At 37.7% G+C, this 21,573-nt stretch overlaps 2 protein-coding genes across 2 annotated transcripts in view; one reads left to right on the forward strand and one right to left on the reverse strand.

Moving 5' to 3' along the window:
• Positions 1-169: 169 nt before the first annotated feature.
• On the forward strand, positions 170-14,653 carry LOC123657367 (WD repeat and HMG-box DNA-binding protein 1). Its single transcript, XM_045592928.1, has 16 exons — positions 170-246; positions 326-569; positions 1,628-1,874; positions 1,967-2,082; positions 4,709-4,877; positions 5,833-5,949; positions 6,987-7,197; positions 7,534-7,716; positions 8,094-8,256; positions 10,046-10,124; positions 10,409-10,680; positions 12,177-12,275; positions 12,428-12,550; positions 12,744-13,064; positions 13,147-13,293; positions 14,247-14,653. The coding sequence occupies exons 1-16, from the start codon at positions 170-172 to the stop codon at positions 14,499-14,501; spliced, it is 2,823 nt and encodes a 940-aa protein (XP_045448884.1). The 3' UTR covers positions 14,502-14,653.
• Positions 14,544-21,573, reverse strand: part of LOC123657376 (mitochondrial enolase superfamily member 1-like) — a 15,804-nt gene continuing 8,774 nt past the window's right edge. Inside the window, exon 9 of the mRNA XM_045592936.1 lies at positions 14,544-14,795. Within this exon, the coding sequence (XP_045448892.1) occupies positions 14,661-14,795 (135 nt within the window). The 3' untranslated portion in view covers positions 14,544-14,660. The remainder of the gene's footprint in view (positions 14,796-21,573) is intronic.

Here is a 21,573-nt window from a genome sequence, read left to right on the forward strand (position 1 = left end):
TTTAACGCGCGAAATATTTTCATGTTATAAAGTATTATAATAAAGATTTGTTGTTAAATTTTTCTCTTCTACATAATTTCCTGCACAATCGTATCATGTATAGTAGAATGTGATGAAGTCTTACATTAGATATTTCAACATTTATTTCAATTAATACGTACTAAATAAGATGAAAATCAACAGTAAACAACTTCGATATGCTCATGCTGAGGGTCATACAGACGTATGTTACACTGAAGATGGGAGGTAAGATTTAATGATGAACATGAAGTTGATATTCATTCATACGTTGATGATAAATTTTAACCGGTTTTTATGCTTCCAGACATATAATTACTTGCGGGCACGATGGTGATGTTAGAATATGGTTAGATATCGAGGATGATGACCCCAACTCTCATTGTGTCGGTGAGAGTGCGCTGGCTGTGTGCTTTAAAGATAACCGATTGCTTGTCGCTACTGATAATCATGTAGTCCAAGCATATACATTTCCAGCGTTCGATAAAGACGGAATTATATCGAGGTTTACAGCTCCAGTCACTCAAATTACTTCAAACTCGAAAATAGAAGTAAGTTTTTTTTACATAAGATTTAGAGTACCTGGGTGACCGAGCTTTGCTCGGTATTTTTTTGAAATCATAATTAAATACAAATTACATATTTATAAAATATGAATAATATTTTTTTTTACCAACAATAATAAAAAATATAAATAAATATAAATAATCAAAAATTAAAAAAAAATAATTAAAAATAATAATGATAAAATATGAATAATATTTTTCGATTTTACTGTCATAATAATAAAAAATAAGATCTGGCTATTTAAATAAAAAATAACGAGTCCAATTAGAAAAAATAATGATTTATGGTCTTTTCAGTCGATCGAGACCGGCCGATTTCCCACTTGAGCGATTACAACTTTGAAAATTGCGAAATTTACCTTCGTATTTTAATATTATGATAATAAATTGTAGCCATTTCTTCATTGAATAAAAACTGGGATAAAACGATATTGTCAAAAAATGAATCCTAGCTAGATTTACTTATCTTCCCCTATATCATATATATATATATTTTTTTTTTTTTTTAATATACAAAAATTGCTCGTTTAATAGTATTAGATTCGAAGAAGCAACAAAAATTCTGCTTAAATGAGATAAAGCAACCTTAAAGGTTGAAATTGTGTAATTTTTAATAATTAAACTATGAGGGTTACCAAGTAATATATACAAATAAATAAAATTTGATTGTCTGTTTGTAATATTAAAATAACCACTTTTTACTAAATGCATAAGGAATTATACATGATACATATACCAAAATAACATCTTTTACAATTTTTGTCTTTCTGTCTGTCTGTCTGTCTCTTTGTTTGTTCTGGCTAATCTCTGAAACCTCTTGACCGATTTTGACAGGTTTTTCACTGGCAGATAGCTGATATAGTAAGGAGTAACTTAGGCTACTTTTATTTTAGAAATTTATTTATTTTATAACTCTGCAAAATAAACAATAATTTTTTGTTAAATTCCACGCGGTTGAAGTATCAGGCACAACTAGTACACAATAAACTTACTGTTGCTTAAAATATTTGAAAATACTTAACTATAATTATATTAACTTATAGGCTTTAGGATGTACATCAGAGAATATGGAAGCAAGAATATGTAGCTTGGAAGGTGGTGCTCCTCTGTTAGTAATGTCAGAACACAAAGGTCCAGTGCTTAGTATGGCTATATGTCCACACATGAAATATGCTTGTACAGCTTCTGGAGATGGCTTTCTTAGAGTATGGGATATTGACACACAAAAAATAGTCAAAGAAATTTCTTGTGTTCCTAAAATAAACACTTTCTATTCTGCTAAAGTTTTGTGTAAGTTGATTAAGAGGTACTACCTGTATTTTTCTTAAAGTTGAAAATTCTAGAATTTATATTTAATATTTGGATAGAATATTCTATTGCAGGTCGAATGGATTTTGAACCCTCAGATGGAAAATATCTTGCATATCCAAGTAATAGGGAAATAATTATATTGAGCAGTGAAAATTGGAGTCAAAGAATGACCTTTACTCACAGTACCGTAAGTATATTTTTCTATACCTTTTTTTATTACATAAACACAGTATGTGCCTATGGTAACAAATGGTATGGTAAAAAATAAAAAAACTATCTATAATTCAATAAAAGGATGATGAAATCAAAAAATAACATTGAAATTAATTTATTGCAAAGTATAACACTCCATAGTACATTATACTTTGATGTAATACACTCTCTCAATCGGGAACTGGCTGTGGAGGCCGTGGCCGTTGGGGTGGATGAGGCGGCTAACCGGCTCTGCGACACATTCACTGCTGTCTGCAGAGCGGTCATGCCGCTCGCGAAGCGTCCACCCATGCGGCAGGCGCTCTACTGGTGGTCGGCCGAGATAGCCGGTCTCCGGGCCGCCTGCAACGGGGCTAGAAGGCAATATACTCGGAGCAGGCGGAGAATCCCCCAGGACGTGGACGGGGACGACAGGCTGCGCAGGATCCACGTGGAGAAAAGGAAGAACCTGCAGCAGGCCATATGCCGAGCCAAGGAAGAGGCCTGGCTGGAGTTAGTAGGGGGTCTGGAGAGAGATCCCTGGGGCCGACCGTATAATTGTCGGCCTCCATCAGCAGAACGCTCCAGCCGGAGCAACTGGGGAGGATCGTCGGGGAACTCTTTCCCGACGATCGAGGGCTTTATGCCTTTCAGGATAGCTCGGCAAACGCCGGACGAGGAGAAGGGTATTCCACCTCCCGTCACAGAGGCTGAAATGGAGGCGGGCTTATCCCGCCTTCGGAGAGTACCGTAAGATGAGGGCGCCGGGTCCAGACGGTGCACGGGAGAGTACTTGCGATCGCTCTCGGGCACCTCGGTGACAGCCTCCGGGAACTTTTTGATCGTTCCTGGGGGCCTGGAAGGAGGGGTCGGCTCTGCCTACTTTCTAAGGCAGGGCGGACCTCGGTCTCGGCTTCGTCGGTGCGACCGGTGGTGTTGCTGAACGAAGCTGGAAAGGCCTTGGAGAAAATAGTGGCTTCTCGGCTCCTTCAGCACCTGGAGGAAGGCTCAGGACCCGGACTCTCAGAATCTCAATTCGGGTTTCGAGCACGCCGGTCGACAATCGACGCCCTCAAACTCCAGCGGGCGGTGACGGGAGAGGCGGAACACGGGAGGTAGGTTGTGGTCGCGGTGTCGTTGAACATTGCGAACACCTTCAACAGCCTCCCGCACGCAGTGATTCGGGAGGTACTGAAATTCTTCGGAGTGGCCCCTTATCTAGGGAGGCTGTTGGAGGCGTATCTCTTCGACCGGAAACCGGATCGGAGGTCGGCCTCGAGAATCGGTCTGGGTCCGTGGAGTGGCAGCGAGTCGGCTGTGGTGTCCCGTAGGGATCGGTGCTGGGTCCGATCCTGTGGGACATCGGGTACGACTGGGTCCTACGAGGCCGTCTCCTCCACGGGATGGGTGTCATCTGCTACGCGGACACCCTCGTTTACTCCCGGGGACGAGACTCGCGAGGGCGCGGCTGGCCGAGGTCGGACTCGACCTCGTGATCAGCCGCATAAAGAGTTTGGGGCTTCGTGTCAGAATTGACAAGACCGAAGCCCTCCTCTTCCACGGGACCGGACGCAAGGGACCCGGACACCGGGGGCTACTTTGCAGATCGGAGAGGGGAGGGTCAAGATGCGCCTCCAAATCAAATATCTGGGGCTCATCCTTGATAGAGAGTGGACCTTCGGCCCACACTTCGCTATGGTGGAACCGAAGGTCGTGAAGGTGGAAAGTGCACTGGGCAGACTCCTCCCGAACCTCGGAAGACCCAGCGCCGCGTGCAGGCAGCTTCCGGAGTCTGCCGGAGTATGGTGACATACGGGCTTCCTGGATATCACCTGTAAATGAGTTCCCCTGCGATACCACAAAAAAAGTAATAATAAAATAAATAAAAAACACTTGTAGTTTAATAAAAGATGACAAATTTTAATATTAAAATTAGAAATTATGAACACAAACTCGTAATAAAAAATTATAACCCTAGCTTAAAAAAGGTTCGATTTATTCCTGGCACATGGTTGGAGGCTATAAAAGGTCACTTAGCCAAATCATGCTCCGAAGCACCACGTGGCACCGCCCGAATCACCTTGCACCACGTGGTTAGGCTCACCCAGCTCCCCACGATTTCTGGCGACGTAAACGAGCGTCGCCGACTGCCGCAGGGTCGACAACATCAAAACTGGGAATGCTAGGCAAAATGTCTCGCCACGTGGTCACATCAGAAGCATCTGGCAACGCTCGTGACCGCCTCGCCAAGGACACCAACAAATCGCAACCTGAACCTGGCCGTGGCTGGAGACGAAGGAAAAGCAGGAGCCACTCGCTGCAAGCGCTTATATACTCATGAGCTAAACCCTACTCGCCTGATCCCCACCATTGGCCCCGTGTGCAAAACCACACGTCACAAGGACCGCGTTAATAAACGACAACGCCTAGCAAGGAAAAAAGTGCAATCACGCACCAAAACAAATTAGTAACATTATGTATGTTAAAAGAGCAGAAAGCACAGTTACTATAAACTAGGCAATTGGGCTAGATTATTATTGTGACACCTATTACAGTATTAGTTTCATAAATATTTTTAGAATTTACTTAGCTATATTTTAAACAATAAATTATGTTTTCAGATAAAGTGTGGAATCTCACAGTGTGTTTTCTCACCGTGTGGACAGTATTTAGCTGGAAGCACAGTGGCTGGACAGATAGCTGTGTGGGAGGTTGATTCAGGGACTTGTATGGGTATTATTGAGCATCCCACTTCGCATAATGTTTCTGCTATGGCATGGAATCCAAAAGGTATAATGTTTTAATATACTTATTACTTACCTATCACTTAGTAAAGCCATATTTTTTATTTAGTTAATATTACGATTTTCCATTGAGGTAGGACACAGCAGGAAATACCGTACTCACAATTTAAAACAGCTCGTTTGGGGAAGTACCTGAACTTTATGACGATCACAGCTTATTATTAATGCTTTAGTTTGAGTAAAGCGGCCAGGGCTCCTAGGGAGGGTCAGGGTAAGTAAGGTCAGGTAGTAGGAAATGCACTTGTAATGCTTCTGGTGTAGCAGGTGTCTATATCATTTATAGTTATTTTATGGAATTTCACAATTTTTTTATTACATAGAAAAACAAATTTTATCAAGTTCGCATTATAAGAATCAACTTATCGGAAATTCGAGTTGGCGTAGTATAAATTGTTGGTGTGGATTTGTTTCCTGCGCAAGTTATAAAAAAATATCTTTTCTAAAAACATTGTCCTGACAATAATCAATTCAGCCTGTAACATCCCATTCCTGGGCATAGGCCTCCTTCTCCATGAAGGAGAAGGATTGTGGCTTAATCCACCATGCTGCTCGACTGCAGGTTGGTGGATTTATTCCTTACATGAGTGACGATTGCTATCAGGTGTATATAATAATGACCAAGACCGACAGCTTGACATGCTTTTCTGAGGCATGGTAGGGAGACCCACAGAGACAGATATCCAATCCAGAAAGAAATATTTGTACAAGTACAAATATCTTTCCCTACATGACGCTCGTCACTATACAACCAAATTTTAAATGGTCTAGTTTTTTGGAAGGTATCCGTTGTACGTGAATTTTGACAATTCAATTTTATTTGTATAAATTTTGTTTTAAAATGTTTTGGCAAGTTGGCTACATTACTGCGTTCTTACAACTGAATTTATTAATTAATATATTTTCGGAAAAATCAAAGTATAGTAAATAATGTATGTTTCTAGGTAATGGAGTACTTGTATATTGTGACGTCGCTGGTCAATTAGGCATGTTGGTTAACTGCTATGGCAAAGATAGTTCAAAGATTGGTGAAGATATTGAAACTGTGGAAAGAGAGGAAGGTGAGAACAGATATTACAACTTCATTTTTAACATCTTTGTTTGCTGTTTCTGTATTTTAATGCAAAAATTTTTACAGTACAAGGTGAGTTATGCTGTATCTATGAAAATGATGTTTAATCATCAACAAAATACACAATAAAATAAACCTTTCTTAATAAATTAATCTTTTAAATACAGTTATTGTGCCTGACGTTATTATGCTTTTTTTTAACTTTCATAATATTGAATTAATTTTCAATACTTATAATATTTAACTGAAGTAGGGCACAGCAGGAAATATCCTGCTCAAAATCTGGAGCAGCCCGACTGGGGAAGTACCTCGATCTTTCTAAAGGTCACAGCCAAATAATACTGTTTTTAAGTAGTGGTGTGTTCCTGTTGGTGAGTAAGGTGACCGGAGCTCCTAGGGGAAATTGGGAATAGAGTCGTCAACATGCTTGCCATGCTTCTGCAGTTGCAGGCGTCTATAAGCTAAGGTAAGCGCTTACCATCAGGCGGGCCGTATGCTTGTTTGCGGATATGGTTGTATAAAAATATAAACTCTGCTACGTGTTAAAAAAATTGTTTGTTGGGCCAGAGAGACACCCACAACTCCTAACACGAGACTACAAGAGAGAGAGTAAAAAAATCCTACAGAATCTTAATCTTCTTTTTCAAAAACTCACAAAATCAACTTACACTAAAGCAAAGCTTATACCATAAGAAACTACAATGACTCACCCACAATAAATTGCACCCAGATCTTAAGACGGCGAGAGAATCCAACCCAAAAAAACCGCAAACACTCGCCCTAAGGCTTATATACAGCAAACCCAGCGCGTCGCGACACAACTACCCCCTAAGGTGAACCGCGACGTAATACAATACGAGGGTATTCCAAAAAATTAAATCAGTCGCCTAGAAAAAGTAAATAGCAACGCCAATGCATAACTGCGCTATTAAAAATATATGCTACAACTCATGCCTAGAAATTAGATTTCTTATCAATCATTACTATTATTATTTCAATATGTAATAAATGCTTGCTGATTTTCAGATAATGATGAAGTCTTAGATAATTTGATTGAACATTATGAAAGTGATGATGACAATGCAATATCATTGGAGAAGATAAAAAATGAGACACTTGGCTTGGTTGAAAAGGATGACTCAAGGCCGGTCTCCAGGGCAACTGAACATGTGACCACTAGTGAGCCAATTCAAGCTCCATTCCAGCCTTCGTCTACACCTGTTCATCTTGAACATAGGCTAGTTATTACACAATATTTTGTTTCTTTTTGTAAAGTTGTATTTTTCTTTTAGCTATAACAGGTGGTGACAGGAAAAGTTACGTTAGGCTACATGTGGGGTGGGAGGAGTCTAAGAAGGGGGAAGGAAAGTCTAAAGCTAAAATGACAATACTCATCCTTTTTTTAGTTTTGCCTATATAGCATATGGAAATTTTATATATTATTTAATCTAATAATCTGTATAATTATACAATTATCACTACTTGTATTCAACATTTTTGCAAATACATTGGAATTATGTAATATTGGTATATGTTGAATTAATAATTTTATTTTCTCTGATTCTGCAAATAGATATATGTGCTGGAATGATGTTGGCATAGTGCGATGTCACACTGCTGAGAATGGGGAATCCAGCATTGATGTGGAATTCCATGACTCCAACCTACACCATGGCTTACATCTCAACAATTATCTTAACCACACCATGGCTAGCTTGTCGCCCACTGTGTTGGCTTTAGCATGTCCTACTCCAAGGTGAATATAGGTGCTTATTTGTTCTGCCGTTGAGCCATAGCATGACATTTTAAAGCCATATTATACAATTCTTCAATAATGTTATACTAGCTGTGCCTCGTGGTTTCACTTGCGTTAATTTGAGGAAACGACGTATTAAATTTTTATATAGCTTATAGTCTTCCTCGGTAAATCATCCATCGAAAGTAAAAAGACCTTCGAATTCAGACCAGTACTTGCAAACAAACAACCTCTCCAGCTTTATATTATTAGTAAAGATTCTTCTATATTGCAGCAGTGTTTTAAATATAGTCCCAATTATAGTGCCAATAGAAAATTAGCCCTTGCTTTGTATACAATTTGCTGATTTCATTATAATTATAAAATTTTGTTAACAGTAAGCTAGTGTGTATATCACTAGTAGGAAGCAGCAAGGAATGGAGTATAACAATGCCAGAAACAGAGGAGATAGTATGTGTAGCAGCCACTAGTGACATTGTCGCTTGTGCCACGGATGCCAGATTCCTTAGACTATTTACACCTTTAGGTACACAGAGACAAGTATGTTTTTTTTTTAAACAATTTTTAAGCTTAGTGAGTAAAAGTAATTTTACTATTAGGTCTAGTTGTTTATCTTTTTATTTTCTTTATTAATATACTATTCAGTTTAATTTTGAATTGTAAAGGAAAATGGGATTATGTCAAATTAACTTTAAGAATTGAGTTTTGTATGCCATTATAAAACTATATTTCCATATCATTAAAATAGCAACTTCACATAACATGTGACATATTGCCAAAAGCGCCACCTATCGGGTCCAATTGTGTTTTCAAACCATCTATGAACCTATTGAAATGTCCACAAAAAATTTCATCCAATTCGGTCCAGCCGATTAGGAGAAGTTAAGTGACAAACACATCTACAGAAGAATTACATATACAGGGTATCCCAAAACTCAACGTCAAGCCGAAACGGTTTGATAGGATTGATTGTAACTATCATGAGAAAAATCAGAAAAAAATCTACCCCACGCTGTTTGAAAATTATTGACAATTAAAAAAAACTTAAAAACTGTAACCATTTTTCGGTTATTGTGGTTAATTTTTATTATTTTTGTTCATTTAAACTTTGAAACCGTAACCTTAAATAACATTTCTAGAACTACGGTTTAAAATAATGACACAATTGCCCCAAGTTTTCTAGAATTAAGACTATTTATTGAACTATGAATTAAAAATTTTCAAAATTTGTCGACTTTGAAAGGCCTTCCTTTAAAAAAAAATGTACTAAAGTGCCTCGGCAAGTGCCATTAAAAGTTTGTGCATTTAATCAGGATTGTGAAACGATACAATACTTGTTAGTTTCATACTAAAAAAAAAATGAGTAAAAAATAAAAACTCAAGTAACCCGATTTTTGCTAACCCACTTTACTTGAACTGTCCATTTTTTTTTTCGAACAAGCTTTTGATAATTTTTTAATTTTACGACGAAATGATGGGAGAGATGGATAGTGGACATGTTTGCCATGAGCGAGATTATCCTGAAAGAATTTCATTTTGTAGAACAATGCTACAAAGGCATAATGAAAATCCCCAATTCACCAAAAAAATTCTGTGGTCAGATGAATCTGCATTTAAAAAAGATGGTTACATAAACTTACACAATTTTCACGAGTGGCATGTGGCGAATCCACATTTAATGAGAGAAGGCAGATCCCAGTATCGCTTTATATATTTATATGCGCATAGCGCGACCGTGCCTCCCGACAGTGCTGTCAGCCTCAGGACGCCGCGCCAATTTTTCTTTTTCTTTCTGAATTGATAATGAGTGTCTTCTACACATAAAGATGCGGAAGTTTTTTTTTGTAAGAGGTCGTCCATTAAACGTGTATTTTTTTAGCAAATTTTAACTAGTTACATCCCCTCGGTGATAAGTGGTGAGGTATTAGACCACTACCCCGTAACCAAAAATAACGTGTATTTCTTTTGTGAAATATATATTGTTTTTAGAAAATTATATTTAAATACAGGCATGATAAAATTTTGCAAAATTCATACATTCGTCGTGATATTAATTTCCAGACAAACATTAATGTTGTAGGGCGTGTGTTGGTTGTTTTTTTGGTATAGAAATTGCGCGCCCCACGAAAAATAAATATGCGTATTTATTAGATATCACATTACAGCCCCTTCCTTGTGATATTCCGTAATATTTACCCGAATCTCCCTTCATCCGAGCCTTACGTGATTAATGGATGACCCTTAATAGGTATTAATAAGCAAAGAAAAAAACATCAACGCAAATATATTTGGTCGTGAGAACGTCAGTAATTTCTAAAGCGGTCGACAGGTGGTGTCTTTACCGGGCGCGCCGGTCTGCCTGGCGGGGCGCGACGGCACGCTGGCGGCGGCGTATACCTGTAGCGGGGGTCTGCAGCTTGCAGTGTTAGGTAGGGGTGTAACATTTTGTAAAAAATCGATTCAGAAATAATCGATTTTCTTTCGAATTTTTTTTTATATGTCCTCAAACGATATTCCATAAATGACAACATTTTAAACAGACGATGATGCCATATACTAAAAAAAAACAAATAATTATTTTCCTTAAAAAAAATCGATCTTCATACTTCGATAATCGACAGTTAAAAGTCGATTATACTAAAAAAAAATCGATTATTATAAAAATCCTGTTAGGCGTTTGCGTCGTTAAAAGTCGGTTATACAAAAAAAAAAAAAAAATCGATTATTATAAAAATCGTGTTAGGCGTTTGCGGGGCGCTGCGCATGCGCACGTGGGCGCTGGCCACGAGCGCGGGCGCGGGCGCGCGGCTGGCGTGGCTGGGCTGCAGCGACGCGGGCGCGCCCGTGGCGCTGGACGGCGCGGGCGCGCTGCGCCGCCTGCACGAGGCGGCCGGCGCCTGGCTGCCGCTCGCCGACCTCGCGCAGCACCGCCGCGGCGTCTCCGACTCCTGGTTCGTCGTCTCGGTGCGTGCCGTTACTTATCTGCCAAAGTGTCGTTTATATTATAAATCGACTTTTCCATGAGGTTCTAGATTCGACTGTATATTTTTGGGTGTGTTACCTCATTACTTTTTACTGGGTGTACCGATGCTGGTGCACGTCGTGTGGTCCCGTTTAAATTTGATCGAGATCAGACGAGTACTTTTTAACCGACTTCCAAAAAAGGAGGAGGTTCTCAATTCGACTGTATTTTTTTTTTCTTTTTTTTATGTATGTTACATCAGAACTTTGACCGTGTGGACCGATTTCGACAAAAAATTTTTTAATCGAAAGGTGGTGTGTGTCACTTAGTCCCTTTTAAATTTATTTGAGATCTAACAACTACTTTTTGAGTTATATCTATTAATGCGTTTTTACTTGACGCTTTTTTCGTCGACCTACGTTGTATTATACCGCATAACGTTCTACTGGATGTACCGATTTTGATAATTCTTTTTTTGTTGGAAAGGAGATATCCCTAGTTTAGTACCATGATAAGGAAACCAGGATCTGATGATGGGATCCCAGAGAAATCGAGGGAATCTCTCGAAAATCCGCAATAACTTTTTACTGGGTGTATCGATTTTGATAATTTTCAATTTAATCGATAGCTGATGTTTATCATGTGGTCACATATAAATTTTATTGAGATCTGATAACTACTTTTTGAGTAATCTTTGATAACGTGTAGTTACTTGACTATTTTTTTCGTCGATCTACGTTGTATTACTCGTTGATGTAATTGAAGTCGGTTTTTTTTTTTCGTTTGCGAGCAAACACAATTATTGAGTTATGCGTAAAAAAGCGTATTAATTTGATTTAATTAATTATTTTGTATTGCTTGTCGATGTAAATTGAAGTCCGTTTTTTTTTTCGTTTGAGAGCAAACAATTATTAAACGTCTATCGACTTCGATAACCGTACGTACTACTGGTGACTATAATTCATTTCATTGCTATCGATTGTTTGACTATCGAAATATACGAAATATACTCGTATTATTATAAACGTAAAATAAAAATATAAATTTAATGAACAGAAATAAAAAAATATACAAGTAAAGTAAACTAAAATTGTTCAACAAGCACTTTAATAAACGGTTTTAAGAATAGTTTGAGAAATCGCCCTCTTTTTAGTCACTATCTGATATGTATAAGATGTAGAATTTGTACGTATTTATTTAGGTATGTATGTAGTTTATTTGTATATATAGATATATTTTATAAACCAGTGTATGTATTATATAACATTTTTTTTTCCTTTTTATTCGTCTTCTCACACTACTGTGATATCATTCACTCCCATGGGTAAACTGGTAGAGATTTCACTTACAAATAATTTTGCCTTTGCCAACTGCATTGTATTAATATTTTGTAGTGTTTTTAATTGCAATATAAAATAAATATCTTTTTACAGCTAACTATATTGATTATATTTAATGTGAATACGTTGTGTTATTTACTTGCGTATCTTTTCTTCAGGTGAGCGAGAGTGAACAAAAAGTACGAGCAATACTATGCAGGGGATCTTCGTTCCCTTTGACTGTACCAAAGCCAATTGTTGCAGAGCTACCGTTACAAGTGAGTTAACTTTTTATGACCTTTAGTCCCCCAATCAAAACTAAAATAGTTATCCCATTAAAAATGGTTTATTAATCTAAATTTCATCAACAACCATCACTTAGGTATATTATATATTAAAGTAATAAACAAAACGTGTAATGTATTTCCAGGTGCCTCTCTGTGAGTTAGATACAGAAAAAAGTCAGTATGAGGAGCAGCTAGTGCGGTGGTCGCACACCGTTCCCGACGTGGACGTGAAAACCGCGCGGGAAACCGCTCTGAAGTTATTTGCTGTAAGTATTATTCGTCTTAAAAAAAATGTTTAATAAATTGTGAAGATCATGAACCGATTTTTACAATAGATATTAATAATACATAGTACGAATAGGAAATTGCGCAAAATAGTAAGCAGAAATATCGAAATACTGAAGAAAAACACGTGAGACGTTAAGTTTATTACTTTATTTATATAAAAACTTTTTTCAGCTCGCCTGCCGTAGTGAAGTAGAACAGAGGGCGCTCGAACTAATGGAATTACTGAAAGACGATCGTCTTTTGCCGCTGGCCGCGAAGTACGCCTCACGTTTAGGTCGAATGCATTTAGCGGAAAAATTGGCAAATCTTTCAGAAACGTGGGAAAGGCAGTCTGAAAGATTAGATGTTGCACAAAGCTCACATTTTCCAGGGTTGGAAAGTCAGGAAATCAATGAAGTAACAAATTCAGAACAAGATCTAAATGCCAGTTTAATTATACCACAAAAAACTTCAAAAAAGAAGACAGAAAGTGATACAACTATAAAACCTGTTGTTAGTATATACTTTTAGAATTAAGTAGCCCAATTTTATATTCTTTTCAATCATTCTCCTTACAAGTTTTATTTATCTGCAGCCTATGAAATCATCTCCTGGAGGTGCTAGAAATCCATTTAGGAAACAAGCTGAAACGGCTAAAATAGTCAGCCAAAGTCCTCTTAGTTTAACTGAAAGGACACTGGTAGAAGTGCACGCGGTTGAAGACAAACGCGAGAACAATGATGTAAGCATGATTATAATTTTTGTAATGATTGTTATTATAAATAATAACCGGTAGTTTAGTTTTCTACAATCACTATGTAAGATGTCAAAAATCGCTCAGTTATTGCATGATAATTGAAAAACTAAGCTCTTCCGATTAAAATTAGCACCTAAACCCGTTTAGAAAATTTTTACCTATCTACCCTTTAATATTAATATATTAACGTCACGTTAGTCACGGATTTCTCATGAACATTTTCATAGCAATAATTGCACAATAGGGGATCAGACAGTAACCAGATTAAAATCTATAATATACGTAGATAAAGTAAATATACCGTTTTACCATTATTTATCGAATAATAATTTAATACAATTCTTTTAAATATTTAAAAAAAAAAGAAATAAAATGTTGTCGTTAACAATATTTTTAATCTGTACTGAAACAACAATTTCAGTACGTGATGTCATTTGTAGGACCAAGCATTGGCCACGTTCTACTAAGCGTCCGCAACGCCCGCATCATGTTTTCACCATGCCGCCATATTGCGAGCACACAGCTGACGCCTGACACTTAACAGCGCCCAAATATGTGTTTCACTCATTTAAGTTAGTGAAACGCCAATTTAACAGTCGTGATCGATGGCGTTGTGGGCCTTAGGTGGAACACGCCCATTGTTATTACTTCAAATGACGTCACGCGCTCATAGATGACAACGTGGCGTTTTGGCGGGATTTTTAAACAAACAATATTAAAACCAGATTTTGAGTACATACCTAAAAGGTTATATATAAATAAATAAAATTTTATTTTTTATGGAAATAACTATCCATAAAGATTAATTTAAAACGTTTTCTAAAAATTTGTCCGATTCCCTATTTTTGCTGTATTACAGTTAGGCTATTGCAGTCCACTGATCCAATTGTTGTAAAAAAATGTAATTTATTTATTTATTTTTATTTTCATATTTACAGCCCCTCAAACCACTCGATGGAGAAGTTTTTGTCGATTGGTTTTCGAGAAACAAATCTTTGTTAGAACAACAAAATTCTGAACTAACTCCCTCAGAATTGACTAGACATTGTGTGAGGAAATTTAAAAGTCTTCAGACTAAAAATAATGAAAACGGTCAGAAAAGGAAACTAGACGATGATGTGGATGACCCCCCAGTAACCAATACTCCAAAACAATCCAAACTTAGTGCTTTTGCTTTCTCGAAAAAGAATTGATTCAACTAAGTATTACCACGGCGTATAACATCAAAGACAATATAAACTTTTGCAGGCCACTTATTTATTTTAAAGGATTTTTAAACATTAGACTTAAGATCATAGCCTTAAATTTTATACTATAGTTTTTTTATTAAAAATGATTATTTAAATATTGTTTTATTCATTGACAAGTTCCGCCTCATCTGGCTTGGTGAATATACCCTCCTTAAACATTCGTTGCCATTCGGTTCCATTTGGGTAAGCGAATTTTTCCAATGTTTCCGGAAGCATTTGCGTGCTATAGCCGGGTGCCTGTAAACAAAGTTGTGTTAGGGTGGTTTTCTTGTATCCCGTGTACGAACCAAGTCGTACATTTGCGAATCAGCGAATTTTATTAAATAAATTGGCTATTAATATAATAATTATTCAGTACGTTTTCGATCTATCAAGGCGATCGCGCGTGCTCGCACACCGGGTCATTTGATCATCATCAAGGATCAATAAATTAATTAATTTAATTAATTGTGATTCGGGTTTATTTCATATTAACAAGAAAAGTGTGTAGAGTCAAACAAGGACGCTACATCCTTTTATGGTCCTTCGAGCTTTTATGGTCCTTCGAGCAAAAAACTGACATTTCGTGAGGTGAATCCTTTTATGGTGACATTTTGTGAAGTGAACTGTGGACATTAGATTACAGACTATTTTTTATCGAAGAATTTTTAGCACATCAATTTAAGTAAACATGGAAGATCTTCTATCAACACAGCAGCAGTTGGTTGGAGCTATTGAGCAGCTCTACAGCAATTTCAAGAAAGACGGGCCGGAACGCAAGACCGGTGATTACATCAGGAGGAGACTTGAAACGCTAGATAAGTATTGGGAGGAATTTCAAAACAACCACCTTAAATTATGTGGTTATAGTGACAAGTCGCATGATTATTTTGTGACCGAGCAGTTCGACACAACTAGGGAGCGCTACGAGCATGTCAGGTCCGTCATCGTGAATTATCAACTACGTGACGCCAAACCGGGCACTCCGCTGCTGCGGCCAGCGACTGCACTGGCTGGCGCCGGGCCGCCGCAGCCGCCCACTCGCGCCTCGTCGACGGCAGCAAGGACGGACAGCGCGCACGAGTCTGAAGCACATCAGGTAACTTTCAGGGCACAGGGCGTCAATAGCAGGACAGATGAGTTGCTAAGAAAGCAAGCGAGCAACTTCAGGGCGCTTCAGAGAAAGGTAGCTAGTATTAACTTAGATACGGAGTTAGATAAATGGGAGTTTGACGATTTATTAAAAACGTTACAATCCCGGTGGTCGGCTATAGATACTTTACATCTTGAAATAGATAGTGAACTAGAGGGGAAAAATCAGGAATACGATGCGGCTTTCTATCATTATGAAAGATTGTACGAAGACATGAAAAGGGCTATTAATAGGAAAATGAGGTCTATGTGTCATAGGGAGAAAACAACTCCGCAGATGGAATTGCCTATTTTTAGCGGAAGCTTCCAGCAGTGGACATCGTTCAAGGATCTTTTCACTGAAACTATCCACACAAACGCATCTCTATCATACGCGCAAAAGATGCAGTTTTTAAAGGGTAAGCTCCGAGGAGAAGCCGAGCGTTTAGTTCAACATTTACAAATAAGCTCAGATAATTACGATACCTGCTGGGAGATACTCAATAATAGATATAACAATAAAAAGCTTATTTTTACGTCACACATCAATACTTTGATGAATATTTCAGTGTCGCAACAACCGTCGTTCGGACATATCAAGAAAATCCACGATACGTCACTGGAGTCGCTAAATGCGATAAAAAACCTGGGTGTAGACATAAGTTCATGGGACCCTTTATTAGTACATATTTTAAGCCAAAAACTAGATTCCGATACTTACAACGAATACATATCATCGTTAAAACAACCAAAGGAATTACCTATTTTAAAAGATTTTCTAAATTACCTAGAAACTAAATTTACGGCTCTTGAGACTTCACGGAAAAAGCAAGAAAACCCGACAGCGAAGTCTAGTTTCAAAAATACATATTATAATAATTCACCAACAGAAAATCGCTTAAATTACAAGAAACCCACCTACTTTACACAATCAAAGGTTTCAAGTAACAGAGTTCAAAAACCTGCACATACGGCAAAATTACCGTGTCACTTTTGTTCAAATCGCGAACACGGCTTATATTATTGCACAAAGTTTCTAGAGTTGCCTAATCATATGAAACGAAAATTTATTATAGACAAAAATGTATGCAAAAATTGTCTTTATGATCACGAAGGCAAAAATTGTTATTCTGAATCGCGTTGTCGAGAATGCGATGGTAATCATAATACAATTTTGCATGACGTATTTTGCAATAAAGTATATACGTCGAAAAATACAGAGTCGAAGGTTTCGAAATCGGACGTGGGTAATACACATGTTTCGGTAAATTGCAAAGACCCTGAAATCCTGTTGGCAACAGCCATGGTACAGGTACAAGCTCGGGACGGTACATACCATAACATTCGAGCCCTACTAGATCAGGGGTCTGAGACTACTCTCATATCAGAGAGAATAGCTCACATTTTAGGTTTACCACGCAAACATTGCAAGGGAACTATAACTGGAATAGGTGAAAAGGAGAGCAATTGTAAGGGGATTATTAAAATCAAATGTAGGTCTAATCAAGAAGACTTTTCTTTCGAAACAGATGCGTATATCATGAGAACTTTAATAAAGAATCTGCCCTCCTACAGCTTTCCTAAACCAGAGTGGCCTGCATTAGAAAATTTGCCTTTAGCGGATCCTTACTTCAATATGAGAAGACCGGTAGACCTTTTACTTGGAGTAGATGTTTTTAGTAACTTACTATTAGACGGAATTTATAAGGCGGGGCCCGCTCTCCCGATGGCTCAAAAAACGCGTTTAGGTTGGATTTTGAGTGGCTGCGTAAAAAAGAGTTTTAAATGTAACATAATTGTACATAACATCGACGACATCTGTCAATTTTGGCAAGCAGAAAATATCTCAGAGCCATCTACTATGTCACTTGCCGACCAGCAGGTCATTGATTTTTATAATAAAACTACTATACGTCAGTCGGATGGCAAGTATCAAGTGCGCCTCCCCCTTAAAAATGAAATAGAAAATAAATTAGGCCAGTCAAAATCAAAGGCCATTGCACAGTTTAAACAGTTAGAACGAAAGTTTGTTAAAAATATAAATATAGCACGAGAGTATAAATTATTTATAAACGAATACAAGCACTTAGGTCATATGATACACTCAAATAATTCCGATTCATCCGGTTTTTACCTACCGCACCATTGTGTTATTCGAGATGAATCAACCACAACTAAGTTACGGGTGGTTTTTAATGCTTCCGCGCCTTCCACTTCCGGTTTGAGCTTAAATGAGTTGATGGAAAGAGGTCCTAATTTACAACAAGATCTACAGAGTCTTCTTATCAAGTGGAGACAGTTTAGATATGGGTTTACTGCGGATATTGAAAAAATGTTTAGAATGGTTTGGTTACACCCAGATGACCAAAATTATCAAAAGATCATTTGGAGAGAGTCGCCGTTAGATAAAATGAATATTTTTCAATTAAAGACAGTGACATACGGCACCAAGGCTGCGCCGTTTCTGGCAATGATGACACTTCGACGTTTAGCTCAAGATGAGAGACAGAATTATCAAGAGAGTTCCGCGCCGAAAGTTATTGAATCATCATTTTACATGGACGACTTAGTCTACGGATGTCATTCTATCGAATCAGCAAAGCGTTTAATAAACGACATTGTTTCGATTTTAAAGTCAGGGGGGTTTAATTTACGAAAATGGAAGGCCAATAACCAAGATATACTCCCAAATAAATATAGTAATATAGAACAAATAAATTATGACTTTAAAAACACCGAGTCATCGAAAACGTTAGGACTTAGTTGGGACCCACAGCAAGATCAATTTACATTTACCTCAAAATTAGACTTCACGACGAAAAACCCTACAAAACGTATTTTACTTTCAAATATATCAAAATTATTTGACCCACTGGGCTGGCTATCTCCAATTTCAACTAAAATAAAACTATTATTTCAACAAGTATGGCAATTTCAATTAAAATGGGACGAACTTTTACCGGAAAATATATTGAAAGAGTGGGAAAGTATGAAAATTGACTTAGAAAATATAAATAAATTTTATATACCTAGGTGGTTAGGAACAATAAAGAATAATGTCATCGAACTTCACGGATTTTCAGATGCGTCAACAAAATGTTACGCTTGCGTTGTTTACTGCAAGGTAATGACACATGAACAGACATCGGTAACTATGATAGCAGGAAAATCAAGATTAGTTCCTGTAAATAATAAACTTACTTTACCGAAACTTGAGTTATGCGGTGCCTTATTACTCATAAAGTTATTGTCAAAAATAAAAAAATTGCCTTGAGACATACCAAATTAATTACTACTGCTGGGTTGATTCTATGGTAGTTTTAGGATGGATTAACGGTGTACCTGAGCGCTGGAAACCATTTGTGGCAAATAGAGTAAAGCAGATTATCGAAGTAGTACCGCCCAACAGCTGGAATTACGTTAAGTCGGAGGAGAACCCCGCAGACTGTGCTAGCCGTGGTTTAACAGCGTTACAATTAAGAGATCATAAATTATGGTGGAACGGGCCGACTTGGTTAAAAACGCATAAAACTAAAGATCAATTTAATACTAAAATAACATTTTTTACATGTCAAGAAGCCAAAAGAACTAAAAAGATCGTAGCAACTGTAATTCATAATCAATATGTAAATATCATAACATCATTACTTTTTAAATTTAGCTCGTTAAGCAAGATTACGAGAATATTAGCCTGGGTCTATAGATTTATTAATAATAAACGTGAAAACAAGAAATACTTAACGTTAAGTGAAATAAAGCAAGCCAACATAAAAATCATTCAACAGTGTCAGCAAGAATATTTTATTCAAGAATTACGTGATATACAGAATGGAAATAATGTATCATCAAAAAGCAAGATTTGTATGCTCCACCCTATACTTGATGAGGATAAAATTTTAAGAGTGGGGGGACGTCTAAAACACGCGAATATTAACCTAGATATGAAACACCCCATTATCATACCCAAAAATAGTCGTTTATCAGAATTAATTATTGACCAGTGTCATGAACTCACCTATCACGGTGGCGCCAAGCTTACTTCCGGGTTTATTCGACAAAAGTACTGGTTAGTAGGAGGACTCAAAGCCACGAAAAAGCGTATTTTTCAATGTATAAAGTGCAGAAAGCACACTCCGAGGCAGCACTATCAAATTATGGGCGATTTACCTACAGCAAGGGTCAATCCATCGCGGCCATTCTATCACACAGGGGTAGATTATACAGGTCACGTGTTTATTAAGGCCAACAAGGGCCGAGGTATTCTAACCACAAAGGGCTACGTGGCTGTATTCGTCTGTATGGTTACTAAAGCTGTACATTTAGAGTTGGTGTCAGATTTAACAACGTCATCATTTTTAACTGCTTTGCGCCGCATGACTGCTAGACGAGGGGTGCCGAAAAATATGTACAGTGACCAAGGTACTACGTTTATCGGAGCAAACAAGGTCTTACAAGAAGAATACCAACAAATATTAAGTACCTTCCAAAACACAAAATTCATCGATGAAATCACGCGAATGGGGATCAAGTGGCATTTTAATGCCCCTTCTTGGCCGTCAGCAGGTGGTCTCTGGGAAGCTGCGGTCAAGAGTCTCAAATATCATATAAAACGGGTGATAGGCGAACAAAGACTTACATTTGAGGAATACTCAACATTACTCTCTCAGCTCGAAGCTTGTATTAATCAAAGACCTTTATGTGCAATGACCGAAGACCCTGACGACTTAAATTGCCTAACACCATCTCATTTTTTAACTAGCGGTCCTCATTTAGCATTTTACAACACCGAAACTGACTTACGTACTCGTTGGCACCTAACGCAAAGATTGTTCGATGATATCTGGAAAAAATGGCGCTTAGAATATCTTACGCAACTATCAGTCCGCAGCAAGTGGAGGCTACCACAAGAGAATATCAAGATCAACGACATAGTTCTCATTCAAGACACTAACTTGCCGGCCGGGAGGTGGCTACTCGGCCGCGTCCTGCAGCTACACCCTGGAAACGACGGTTACGTAAGGGTTGTTACCCTAAAAACAAAAAACGGCCTCATGAAACGCCCGGTCGTTAAACTATCAATATTACCAGTTAATGAACAAAAATCAAATGTAAAACAAGATGACGTTAAGCAAGTATATCACGTTACCAAAACAAGCAAGAAAAATACCTATAGCTTTTCGAAACTGGTGCTTACAATTTTATTTTTTATAATGACATTTATATCAAGATCAGAAGGCTCGTTTAATATTACGCCGCTTAGAAATAATCAAAGTTTGTACTTCGACAAGATAACAAACATGTTTCTAATCAAAGACGAGTGGCGCCTAGTCGTCTACTACGACATGAATCCCTACTGGGAGGGGTCATTAACATTAAGCAAGTACTTAGATTATTTACAAAACATTTGTAATAGTGAACAAGAGCATTCACAATGCGCAGCGATCATGTTACAATTACATCACGGTTATGAACAATTAAATCATTATAATAATGTTATGATGAATAAGCATACTGTGCGCACGCGACGAGGAATAATAAACGGAGTAGGTAATTTAGCAAACTCTTTATTCGGAATTTTGGATAGTAATTTCGCTGAAAAATATGAGCAAGACATTCAACTCATCAAGCACAATCAAGAGCATCTCGCCGCACTCTGGAAGAACCAGACCTCAATTGTCGAAGCCGAGTTAAATGTATTGAAACGCACGGAGAACGTTATGAACAAGCAACACAAGCTCATCAACCAACGATTAAATCAAGTAGAACAACAATTATACGCCGTCAAAAAGGAAAGCTTTACAAATAACGACTTTATTCTCTCCGCAATAATAGCCAACAACATATTATCTCATCTCAAGGACATACAGAATATCCTACTAGACACTATGACTAACATTTATAACGG

The sequence above is a fragment of the Melitaea cinxia genome, chromosome 1 (genome assembly GCF_905220565.1).
Source record: "Melitaea cinxia chromosome 1, ilMelCinx1.1, whole genome shotgun sequence".
NCBI lineage: Eukaryota > Metazoa > Arthropoda > Insecta > Lepidoptera > Nymphalidae > Melitaea > Melitaea cinxia.

What these genes read in the sequence shown, in the direction of transcription:
- LOC123657367 (XM_045592928.1), top strand. Translation starts at nt 170, where the DNA reads ATGAAAATCAACAGTAAACAACTTCGATATGCTCATGCTGAGGGTCAT. An exon ending in TTAGCATGTCCTACTCCAAG is followed by an intron (nt 7,717 to 8,093) that starts GTGAATATAGGT and finishes TTTTGTTAACAG; the next exon opens with TAAGCTAGTGTGTATATCAC. An exon ending in ATACAACTATAAAACCTGTT is followed by an intron (nt 13,065 to 13,146) that starts GTTAGTATATAC and finishes ATTTATCTGCAG; the next exon opens with CCTATGAAATCATCTCCTGG.